The sequence below is a fragment of the Rattus rattus genome, chromosome 5, assembly GCF_011064425.1.
Source record: "Rattus rattus isolate New Zealand chromosome 5, Rrattus_CSIRO_v1, whole genome shotgun sequence".
In the NCBI taxonomy this organism is placed as follows: Eukaryota; Metazoa; Chordata; class Mammalia; order Rodentia; family Muridae; genus Rattus; species Rattus rattus.
The window spans coordinates 134,756,460-134,768,739 of record NC_046158.1 but is presented as its reverse complement, the minus strand read 5'-3'; the positions used below and the strand labels follow the sequence as shown (position 1 = coordinate 134,768,739).

Genomic DNA, 12,280 nt, shown 5'->3' with positions numbered 1-12,280 from the left:
CACTAAGCTTCCTACAGTAAAGAAGAAATTTGTCTGAAGTCTGTCTAGCATTTCCTAAACCTAGTTGACTGTTTTATCTTTTTCCTATAACAATAATTGCCCAGAATAAAATTTTGAAAATGTTATCTATATTTTATGTTTGATTTACTAATGAGCCATAAGCTGTGTTTAAGGCAGGATTCCTCTTTGTAGCTGTTGTTTCTTAGAATATACTCATGGGTGGGTAATATCAGTGGGATCAGCAGATCCAAGCCAGTATGCTTGGATCTGGGTTGCAGTAGGTTAATTGTTACTATCCCTAAACAGATGCGATGGATCCACTTCTCTCTGGACTCCATATACAGCAACAGAGTCATCCCTCAGGATCTTTACCTCCAGCGCATCACCCAATGCAGCCTGTTCCTGTGAACAGACAAATGAACCCAGCTAATTTTCCCCAGCTGCAGCAACAGCAGCAGCAGCAGCAGCAGCAGCAGCAACAGTTGCAGACTAGACCTTTACAACAACATCAGCAGCAACAGCCACAGGGGATTCGACCACAGTTTACTGCTCCAACTCAGGTGCCTGTTCCTCCAGGCTGGAACCAGCTGCCTTCTGGAGCCTTACAGCCTCCACCAGCCCAGGGATCTCTGGGCACAATGACTACAAATCAAGGGTGGAAGAAGGCTCCCTTGCCTAGCCCAATGCAAGCGCAACTTCAGGCAAGACCTTCCTTAGCCACGGTACAGACACCTTCTCACCCTCCCCCTCCTTATCCTTTTGGCAGCCAACAAGCCTCACAAGCCCATACAAACTTTCCTCAAATGAGCAACCCAGGCCAGTTCACAGCTCCTCAGATGAAGAGCTTGCAGGGAGGACCCTCCAGGGTCCCAACCCCCCTGCAACAGCCCCACCTCACCAACAAGTCTCCTGCCTCCTCACCCTCCTCCTTCCAGCAGGGATCCCCTGCATCCTCCCCAACGGTTAACCAAACTCAGCAGCAGATGGGACCAAGGCCACCTCAAAATAACCCACTTTCCCAGGGATTTCAGCAGCCTGTCAGCTCTCCAGGTCGGAATCCTATGGTTCAACAGGGAAATGTGCCACCTAACTTCATGGTGATGCAGCAGCAACCACCAAACCAGGGGCCACAGAGTTTACACCCAGGCCTAGGAGGTGAGGAACACTAAGCTATCTGTGTTGGTAAATTTCCTGGAGATAGGCTTGAGTAGAATGTCAGTTTTTAGTATTAATGGAGGGAGTGAACTAAGGATATAAACATTTTGGTTTGTGGTAATGGTGATGACACTTGATATAATATAGTTACTTAATGTGCTTTACCTTGATATACTATGTAACGTCTTACTGGTTAAATTGAAAATAGAGGTGTTCATTTTGTTTCAAACTATTTTTACTTACTTTTGTAGTAGTAAATTGAAATGTCCAGACCAAACATGTATTGTCTTAGTAATGTAAACTTCTCATGTGTTGAAGGATTAAGACTATACAGTGAGCAGAAATGAGAGGATAAGTACAAGTTTTATTGGGGACGGTGCCCTCCTACTTAGCAATCTTGATGATCCTACTTAGTGAGATAGTAAGCATGGTGTTTTTAAGTTTGATTAAAGTATTAAAGGGGACTAAGTTCAAAAATCATTACTTTTGTAGTTTTATAATGCCAATGCCTGCTCCTTAGAGAGGGAATTCCACTAGTTATACCTAAAGGAGATTTATTTATTTATTTTGTAAGGTGCCTCTTGTATGAAGAAAAAGCAATGGAGCTTAATGTGTGAGAGGTAAAACGATTCCAGTAAAACTTATCCATCTCCATGTTTATTATTTATTCTTATTAACCATGACCTCGTGCACATGACTGTGCTTGGAGCTTTTCAGTGAGGTATAGAGAGTTCAGTAAAGCTGCCATCCGATAAGCATATCCACCAAGACACCCATGGCCTACCCAGAAAAACCCTCACAACTTCAGTGGCACACAGTAGGCATGCTCCCATGGTTCCTGGTGAAATTAAGTTGCTCATCAGTTCTTTCACTCTCTTATAGTTGAGTTTGCTCAAATATGGGCTCTAATATTACTTCTAAGATGTTTTTAGAAAATGTAAGAGCATTGCTGCTGCAGACGCGATTACTGATTGAGTTAAGAGGGAGCATGTAAATGGGGACTTGCTGCTGATGGAAGGACAAATGCATATTTGTCTACAGAGCGTCTTTGAGGGCACTAAAAATGTGGCCCTAATAAATTTGAAGTGAGCTTTAGGTATTGTTTTCATAGAGCAGTTGATACCTCACGAAAGTGGTCTGGCCACATCAAGACCTGTGCTACACACACGAGTGGATTGAGATTCTCTTTATTGCAAACTTGCTTTCTGAAATTAGGCCTTCTTAAAAGGATGTAGACTTGAGTAAGATTAGCTGAGAGCATGGTTTCTGGTGCGTAGCAGTCAGTCACAGCAGATCTTAGGAGAGAAAGGCATACGTTGGTAACAGCCTCACTTTGAAGCTCCTGTTAACTCTTGTCTCTTCCAAAGAGACAAGCATGACACTGCAGGAAGGGAGGCTTTTCTGCAAAGATTGCTACTCATTTCTCTCAAAGGAAAAAAGTATTACCCATCTATCTTTAATTGGGACCCTACTCTTTCTTTTATAGCATTTCATATCAATTTGTTTGAGTATGAGAGAATTTAGCATACTCCTTTGGTGCCTGTGTTACAGTATGTAAATATCAGGGGTCCATTGTACTAAGAGAAAAGTGAGCCCTCAAACCTTTCTATGATATGGCCTCAGATCTTATGTAGGGAGCAGATTGCCATTTTTTCCTTGGCATGTTCTAAGTGTAAATTTTTTAGTATTTCCTTTTCATTTTGACAGTGTTCATGTAAGGGATTGTGTTGTTTTTTTTAACCATCTTTCCCAACCTTATTATTAAAGATCCTACCAGTGTGACAGAGAGAGCTAAGCCAGTGGAAACTCCATGCAGCTCATCCTTCCTTATTCATTCCATATCTCAGCAAGAGTATAAATTTGCTAGGTAACTGCCTTACTCATTGTTTTCTATTAAGGAATGCCTAAACGCCTCCCACCTGGCTTCTCAGCAGGACAGGCCAATCCCAACTTTATGCAAGGTCAGGTGCCTTCCACCACAGCAGCCACCCCTGGGAATTCAGGAGCCCTTCAGCTGCAAGCAAATCAAAGTGTCCAGCATGCAGGTTTGTTCACTTTTATTTAGCCACCTGTGTTAAGTGAGCATTGATTAGGTGGTAAATACCTTGAACAGCAATAGAGGTATAAAAATGAACAAGTCATGGTCTTTCTCTTTAATTTCATACACATAGGGGTGATGATATGAAAATGAAATTTGAAATATGGAAAATAAGTTATTTCTCAAGAATCAGGAAACACCTTTGGAAAGGAATTGAAACTTCATTTAGAACAGAAGTCACAAATACATGTGTGCATGCCTTGCTGACCCTTACATTAGAACTCGCTCAGACAAAAGACATTTCTAGGAAAGGAAACCATAAACTCATAGTTATGTAGGCATAGGTATATGGCATATTTGAACATCTTCAACTCTTAAAATCTCTATATAGTACATAAATTCAAGTATGCAATGTGGTATTTTTCCAATTTAATCAGTACCAATAGTATAGTGTATATATAAGAAAGTGTGAAGAGGAAATAACATAATATTTTGGCTAATAAGTACTCTTTGAAGCAGTTTTTAAAGCCCAAATTTGATGTTGCTTGGTTTCTTTTGGTTGCTTAGGAACCAAGTGACTAATCTTGCCTTTTCTCATTGAAGTTTGTACTCGGTTAGCTTAAATCCTGAACTCCCAATGTTCATTGTAAATTGCTTAAAGAATAGGGCAAAAGAATCTAGAGCCCACAGAAGGTTAAAGTGCTGTTCTGGCCTTGCCAGCGGAAGCATTTGTCTACACAGGCATCCTACACACACACACACACACACACACACACACACACACACACACACAGACGCACACATGTACGCACGCACACACCACCACCACCACATCATATCACATCACATATGCATTCAATGATAATAAATAAGTAAAAAATTATTTTTTTAAGAAATAAAAATGAGGGACTAGAGATGGTTCAGAGTTTTAAAAGGCCCAGAGAACCTGTGTTCTCACCATCCATATCAGTGGCTCATAACTACCTGTAATATGGCTTCAGAATATCGACACCCTCTTCTGCATCCATGGGCACACACATACATGTGCCATTCATTCACACAGACACATACACATAAATGAAAATAAAAAATTAAAAAGGAAAAGAACGAGGCTGGCGCAGTGGCACAAGCCTGTAATCTCAGCACTTTAGGAGGCGAAGGTTGGAGGACTTCTCTGAGTTCGAAAACAGCCTGGCCAGCAGAGTGAGTACCAGGGCTACATAGAGAGAGACCCTGTCTCCGGGAGGATGAAGTGGGTGGATTTTTGACTTAATAAAAAAAAGCTCATATTGTCTCTTGAAGGATGAGCAAAGAATAGGACTATTTTATTTTTCCTATCTTCTAATATTAAATTACATTCCTGGTGAGAATTAGTGTTTTATAGGAAGTTTAAAATCATAAAATTCATAATCCTTGGGGCTGGAGAGATGACTCAGTAATTTTAGCACTGGTTGCTCTTCCAGAGGACCCAGGCTTACTTCCTAGTACCCACATGGAGGCTTACTCCAATTTCAGGGGATTCCACAGGCACCAAGCATGTATGTAGTATATAAACATATACAGGCAAAACACGGCACACATAAAATAAAATAGTTTTTAAAATGTGGGGGTTAATTTTCAGTGGTGGGGTTGAGCGCCAATTTGGTCCCCAGTCGAAAAAAGGTAGAATTCTGGGGTTGAGGATTTGGCCCAGTGGTAGAATGCTTGCCTAGCAAGCGCAAGGCCCTGGGTTCGGTTCACAGCTCCAAATTAGAAAAAAAAAAATGTATAATTCTTCCACCCTGGCACAACATTTATTTTTAAAGGAAGACTTCCATGTGCGCCTGTTGTCTTCATCTCTCCATTTGGCCTGTTAAAGCAGCTCTCCTCTTGTCTGTCATTTTCTATTTTTCCTGTCTTAGTGCTCTGCTAACTTTTATTACTTCCTGAAGAAAATTGTTTTTTTATGTTCTTGTCTCTTGCCTCTAAAAGGAACTTTTTATTGATACTACATCAGCACGAGATTTAGTATCAATAACTGGATAACCCTAATTGTTATTGGATACTCAAATAATTGTTGCTTGGATGACTGTATACTTACTTATATATGCAGTGTTTCTGGAGTCCAAGTTTGACTCTATGAGGTTGGTTTAGAAAACCTTCCTGAAACTCAGGAAGAAGTATGCTTCTCTCTCAAGCTAGAGCATGGGCAGGTTTGTAACTTCATTAGGTTGACACTTTATAACTCCTATTTAAAGTTCTTCATTTTGGTTTTGGGTTTTTAAAAAGAGATAGGACATGGTTTGATTGGTAAAGAGCTTGGCTGTGGAAGCATGAAAACCACAGTTTGGATTGCAAGAACCCACATAAGCTGAGTGAGTGTGGCAACTACCTATAATCCCAGGGAGTGGGAAGTAGAGACCTGCACAGACCACACATTTGAATGTGCATACACACGATCACACCATGCACATGTACGTACATACATCAAAAATGACAGGGGTAAAATGAACCACATGTGTTCAAGGTATGTATAGCTCAGTAGTAGGGTGCCTTCCTAGCATACAAGAGGCCTTAAGTTTATTGTTTTTATTTTTGGTGTTTTGAGATAAGATCTTACTATGTAGATCAGGCTGCCCTTGAATTTATGACAGTTCTCTTGCCTCAGCTTCCTAGGTGCTAAGATTACAGGCATCAGCCACTATGCCCAGCTGAGAAAAATTTAAAGCCAAACATAGTGGTGCAGTTAAAAGCAGTGGGGCACATTGTTTCAGAGCAATATAGTGAGGTCCTGTCACAACAGAACATGTCAAATAAGCCAGATGGTTTCTCACTTGAAGTAGAGGGAGGTTTGTGAGTGTAACTCTGATAGACTTGATGCTAAGAATATGGAAGGCTGTGGGTTCAGTGTCCAGTACCACAGTAAGATTTGGAGATAAAGCAATAGAGCTGGCCAGGCACCGACAGTACCTTTGGTTGAAAGAGAACTGAAAACAAGTCCCATGTGGTTCAGTAGGGACTGTCACAGAGTAGGATCACTAAACTTTTAGCATCCTCCCATTTCTAGATCACTTAAGTAGAAGTACCCTTTCTTAGGAAATACTGTGTACTGTCTTCTCTACAGCACAGCCTCCGGATCTCACACACATAGTCTTTGAAAGGCGTAATTACTTTTCAAAGAAGCAGTTTTAAAATGACTTTTTTGTGTTCCTGAGTTTTTTTCTAGAAGACACTGGTACATTCTTTGTTTCCCTTGTTTACTCATAATAATGCTCATTTTCAAACCCTTGATATTTTTAAAATTATATTCACAATAAGTAGTTACAAACTATATTATAAAACTGATAATGCCGGGCTGGAGAGATGGCTCAGTGGTTAAGAGCCCTGACTCCTCTTCCAGAGGTCCTGAGTTCAATTCCCAGCAACCACATGGTGACTCACGACCATCTGTGATGAGATCTGATGCCCTCTTCTGGTGTGTCTGAGGAAAGCAACAGTGTATTCACATAAAATAAATAAATATTAAAGGGGGGGGGCTTGTTTAAAAAAAAAAAACTGATAATGCTTCATTTAACCTGAAAGCAAACTTTATTTTCTAATGTTATCTCTGGGTGACTGTATAAGAATAAAGACGTTTTCCCTAGTGTGTGTGATCATGGAAATGTAAGCAGGTACCTCCATTCTGTACCACACCTCCAGAGTCTAAACTACTCACAGAAAGTGTGTTAAACATGTACATTTATGTTGGTTATTACATACATGGATGATGGGTGCCTGTCTAAATGTAATTTGAGTATCTTTTTTTTTTCTTCTTTTCTTTTTTTCGGAGCTGGGGACCGAACCCAGGGCCTTGCACTTGCTAGGCAAGCGTTCTACCACTGAGCTAAATCCCCAACCCCGTAATTTGAGTATCTTAATATGATGATAATTTTTTATTCTTTTTTTTTTTTATTTCTTAAGGTGGTCAAGGAGCTGGTCCTCCTCAAAACCAGATGCAGGTGTCTCATGGGCCACCAAATATGATGCAACCCAGCCTCATGGGAATTCATGGCAACATAAACAACCAGCAGGCTGGTAGCTCTGGGGTTCCTCAGGTGACCCTGGGCAGCATGCAAGGCCAGCCCCAGCAGGGCCCACCATCTCAGCTAATGGGCATGCACCAACAGATTGTGCCCTCACAGGGCCAAATGACCCAGCAGCAAGGAACTTTGAACCCTCAAAACCCTATGATCCTTTCAAGGGCCCAGCTTATGCCACAGGGCCAGATGATGGTGAACGCTCAGAACCAAAATCTTGGACCTTCACCCCAAAGGATGACCCCACCCAAGCAGATGCTTCCCCAGCAGGGCCCACAAATGATGGCACCACATAACCAGATGATGGGGCCTCAGGGGCAAGTGTTGCTCCAGCAGAATCCAATGATAGAGCAAATAATGACCAATCAGATGCAGGGGAATAAGGCGCAATTTAATTCTCAGAACCAATCCAATGTCATGCCGGGACCAGCACAGATAATGAGGGGACCAACTCCTAACATGCAAGGAAACATGGTGCAATTCACAGGACAGATGTCAGGACAGATGCTGCCTCAGCAAGGGCCTGTGAGCAACAGTCCATCTCAGGTTATGGGGATTCAGGGGCAGGTTCTGCGGCCACCAGGACCCAGCCCACACATGGCCCAGCAACATACTGATCCTGCTACTACAGCAAATAATGATGTCAACTTGTCTCAGATGATGCCTGATGTTAGCATGCAGCAAACCAGCATGGTCCCTCCACACGTGCAGAGCATGCAGGGAAACAGTGCTTCGGGAAGCCACTTCTCAGGCCATGGAGTGTCTTTCAATGCACCATTCGGTGGTGCACCCAATGGAAGTCAGATGTCTTGTGGTCAAAATCCAGGCTTTCCAGTAAATAAGGATGTAACGTTAACAAGCCCATTATTGGTCAACTTACTGCAAAGTGACATTTCAGCAGGTCATTTTGGCGTAAACAATAAACAAAATAATACCAACGCGAATAAACCGAAGAAGAAGAAACCACCACGGAAGAAGAAAAATTGTCACCAGGATCTAAAGTAGGTTATGATCCGTTCACTTCAACTCTGACTCATTTGTTCCTGTGGACATTTGTTGATAGATTTGTGGGGGAGGGGTTGTATTTAAGACAGGGTTTTACTGCATAGCCTTGGCTGTCCTGGAATTCACTATAGACCAGACTGGCCTCAAACTCATAGGCGCCATGCCTGCCTCTGTCTCTTGAGTGCTAGGAGTAAAGGTGTGCACCACTCCCTCAGCCTGAAAAGTGACCAGTGATCCCCACTGCCGTCCTATAGAGCACAGGTTTGAATGTTATGCTGACTGTTGGGAAACTCGGAGACCGTGTTTGGTGAAGCAGAACTGCCTGTGGAGACACCCTGCATCTAGCAGATAGGGGAAACGGTTGCATGTGTGCTTTTTCTCTTTTTAGCCTCTTACAATCCTTAAAAGCTTCAATCCATTTCCCTTATATAAAAGTTCCCCAAAGGACTTCTTTCATAAGACACAACAGGAAGGATAATTAACAATTATGTTTCATATCATAAAACTACATATTAAGTTATACTTCTGATTTTTGGCTAAATGTTTCCTGAGTGTTTGCGGTAGATTTTGAGCCTTTAATCATAAAGTGAGTTCAGAGACATTATCAGCAGGGAGCAGTGACTGACGAATATAAGACAGTCTGAGGTAAATTGCTAGGCCAAGTATGGAGGCTCACACTTGTTATCTCAACACTCAGGAAGCTGAGACAGGAGCCTAGCTTGAGATACCTAGGGAGACCTAGGAGAGAAGGGGGAAAGACGGGATGGAAGGAACCAGAGATGGAAAGAAAACTCGAGCAAGGGAGCTTGGTCTGAATGAGCTTAAATGATCAAACTAAAACCAGCTACCTTTATCCAAGCTTTTCTACAACATTCTTTGGTTTTAGCCTATTGTAGTAACTTGCTACTTCTTAAATCTTAAATCTTAAATATTAAAAATCAGTCTCTATATATTAGCAACATATATTTTCCTGAATTCGGATTTATTTTCCTTATACCTAGTCCTGCTGTTACCAACTTGTCCTTTTTTGTTTGTTTGTTTTGTTATATATGTGAGTACACTGTTGCTGTCTTCAGACACACCAGAAGAGGGCATCAGATCCTATTACAGATGGTTGTGAGCCACCATGTGGTTGCTAGGAATTGAACTCAGACCCTCTGGAAGAGCAGTCAGTGCTCTTAACCACTGAACCATCTCTCCAGCCCTTCAACACACTTTTAAAAGGCCCTTAAACAGCATCAAGGCTCCTAGGAAAGAGAGGCAGTAGGCTTAGGAGGAAGGTAAACCTATCTCCAGTTCTGCCATTACCTTACCATGAAGCCTGTCTTAGGCTATTAGAGCCTTTGTTTTCTTATCCACAACAAGAGAGGGACTCAAGCAGATAATTAAATTTTGATGGAATTTAGCCACAAATATTTTTTTAAGTGAAGTATACTACAGAACTCCATTTATGATTTGAAATAGTTGGAAAGTTACATAAGAAACAAATTGGCATAGTGATTTGGTTGTGCTTCAGACCTGTTAAATGCTGGAGTTGGTTTTTTTTTTCTCTTATTTTTTTTTTTATGTATATGAGTATTTTGACTGCATGTGTCTGTGCACCACATGCTTCTGTATCTGGTGCTACCAGAGGCTAGAAAAGAGTGTCAAGTCTCCTGGATCTACAGTGACAAGTGGTTGTGAGCTCCCATGGTGGTACTGGGACTTGAACATGGATCCTCTAAAAGAGCAATCATAGCTCATAACCTCTGAGCCATTTCTCCAGCCCTATGCTGCTGCTGTGTTTTTTAAAGGAATTTATATGGTTTATAAAACTGTATAGTGTGTAATGGGACAAAATACTATCTACAAGGGGATGACCATAATCAGGTCAAAGGGGAATTAGTATAGGAAAGAAAAATGCAAATGGGAATAAGAAATAAATGAGAAATATAAGTATGCTGGCTTCTCAGAAATGTGGACATTAGTAGGGAAAAAAAGTTTTCATTTTTTTTCTTTCCCACTAGAATTTTAAGTTACAAAAAGAATCCAATGGTTTTGTCTATAAGTCTTCGTCCTGCAGCAAAGCTAAGTAGCTTTGTTGTATTTTCCACCTTCATTCTTCATTGGTTACCTTGCAGATGTTGAATCACTGCCATGTTTGAATTTAATAGCCACTCTGAAATACTGGTTTCACAGGAGTAGCACTGCAGAGTACTGGTAGCTCAGGATCCTGATCAGGCTAAACATCAAAGGTCATTGTATGAAGCACAGTAACAGGAGTGAGCAGGTAGCACTGAGTGAGTAATGAATGGCCAGGCTACTCTTATGTCAGCATGAGAATCCAGACTAGAAAGACACAGACAATGGTAAGAGCAGCTTGTAAAACTGTCTGGCGAGGATTAAAGTAGGGAGAGGTTGCACTGGGCCCCTGGGCTCCTTATACAGCTTACTCAGTCCGTGCTGCTTATGTTTTAGCACCCCAGATAGTCGTCCAGCTGGTCTAGAGGAAGTTGATCAACAGTCATTACCTGGAGAACAAGGAATCAATTTGGACAACACAGGCCCTAAACTGCCAGACTTTTCAAACCGGCCACCAGGTAATAAGATACTAGCTAAAATGATATACTTTGCATTGCATAGACACCTTTACAAGCTTCTCTCTCGTCAGTGAGACAATGTTCTCTGTCTACTGATCAGACTGCTGCAGAAATATACTGTGCAAGCTCTGCATTGGTTAAGTACATACTTCAGATATAACGTGCATAGGTACACGCACACGCGTGCAAACATGCTTAAACTGTCTTCATCCTAAGTTCTCAAATCAGACTGAATGGAAAGTGCCTGTTTTGGTCAGCATTGTAGTTTTGTTGCCATCAGAATAAATATGATGATATAGAGAGCTACTCACTTAACCTGCTTGTCTGCAAGTCTTACTTCCTGAGACTTTCTCAAAGCAGAGAACCACTGCTAGGACTTAAAACAAGTTGACCTTTTTAATAAAAAAAAAAAAAATTGTGAGTCTTTAAAGCATAAGCAATGCTCATGTGACTGCGGTCAGCTTACAGCTTAAAATGAATAGCGCCAATGGCATCAAAGCCCTTCTCTGATTATAAACTGTTATCTGTTAAATGTGAAAGAACATGGGTTTATAAAAACCTCTTTCCATCCCAGGCATTATGGAGTTAAGACCAGATACCACAATTTCCCTGCACCTGGTTTTTCTTGGTCTAAACAATGACTTACAATTTTATTCTAGAATGAGAGTCAAAGTTTCACAAGCCCTCTCCTATGGATATAAAAGAATTAATAATGCTTTGTTTGGTCCTCTAAGTAATTTCACCTATTTTTTGGCATATTAATGAGTGATATTATTTTTTAGAACTAACCTTTAATCTGCCTTTAATTTATAAATTTAAATGTTTCAAAAGTAATCCATCATGATGTCAAGACTTGATGTTACTTATCACAAATTGCTTAGCATGCTACAGTCATCTCTGTGAGCCACAGTAACACTGTTGAGGCCAGGTAATTTCTAGTCCTTGGTGAGTATGTTCAGAAGACATTGTGAGCAGGAATCGAGGTATCCTCTTATCTCAGGCATATCTGACTGTTTCGTGGATTCCAGAGTTCCTTCAAACATTTATTGCCTCCTTTCTGCAAACTGGGAACCTGAAGCTCTATTTGGCCTGTAACAGATTTGAATTGCTAGTGGTGTGTAAATAAATCCTGAGTTTAATTAACTTTAGAAATAGATGATTGCTCTGCAGCGGGGCAGTATCCACAGGACCCTGCTGTCTTACGCAGTCTACTTCTCTCTTCACCGCCTGCCTGGCCCTAAAGGCCTCAAGGCTTTGTATCCGTGGCTAATATATGTAGTTACTGTGTGTACCTGGCTTCCCCTCTCAACCATCTATGCCAATCTATCTTCCTATCGCTAAGCCCCTTTAGACTGATTCTTCCAGCTTCTGGACCCTTTACAGCAGCTGAGCCTTTAGCTCTTGCTTTGAGAGGCTGCCATGTCATTTCTGTCTTTGCATTTACTGTG

The 12,280-nt window shown here is 41.3% G+C and overlaps 1 protein-coding gene across 5 annotated transcripts in view; it reads left to right on the top strand.

The window, feature by feature from the left end:
- Positions 1 to 12,280, top strand: part of Ncoa6 (nuclear receptor coactivator 6) — a 71,779-nt gene that overhangs the window by 40,956 nt on the left and 18,543 nt on the right. For 3 of the 5 annotated variants that reach the window (XM_032904521.1, XM_032904522.1, XM_032904520.1), the window contains 4 exons: positions 307 to 1,155; positions 3,054 to 3,200; positions 7,133 to 8,249; positions 10,711 to 10,832. In XM_032904521.1, the coding sequence (XP_032760412.1) occupies positions 307 to 1,155; positions 3,054 to 3,200; positions 7,133 to 8,249; positions 10,711 to 10,832 (2,235 nt within the window). The remainder of the gene's footprint in view (positions 1 to 306; positions 1,156 to 3,053; positions 3,201 to 7,132; positions 8,250 to 10,710; positions 10,833 to 12,280) is intronic. The other 2 variants (XM_032904524.1, XM_032904523.1) reach the window with 2 other exon arrangements.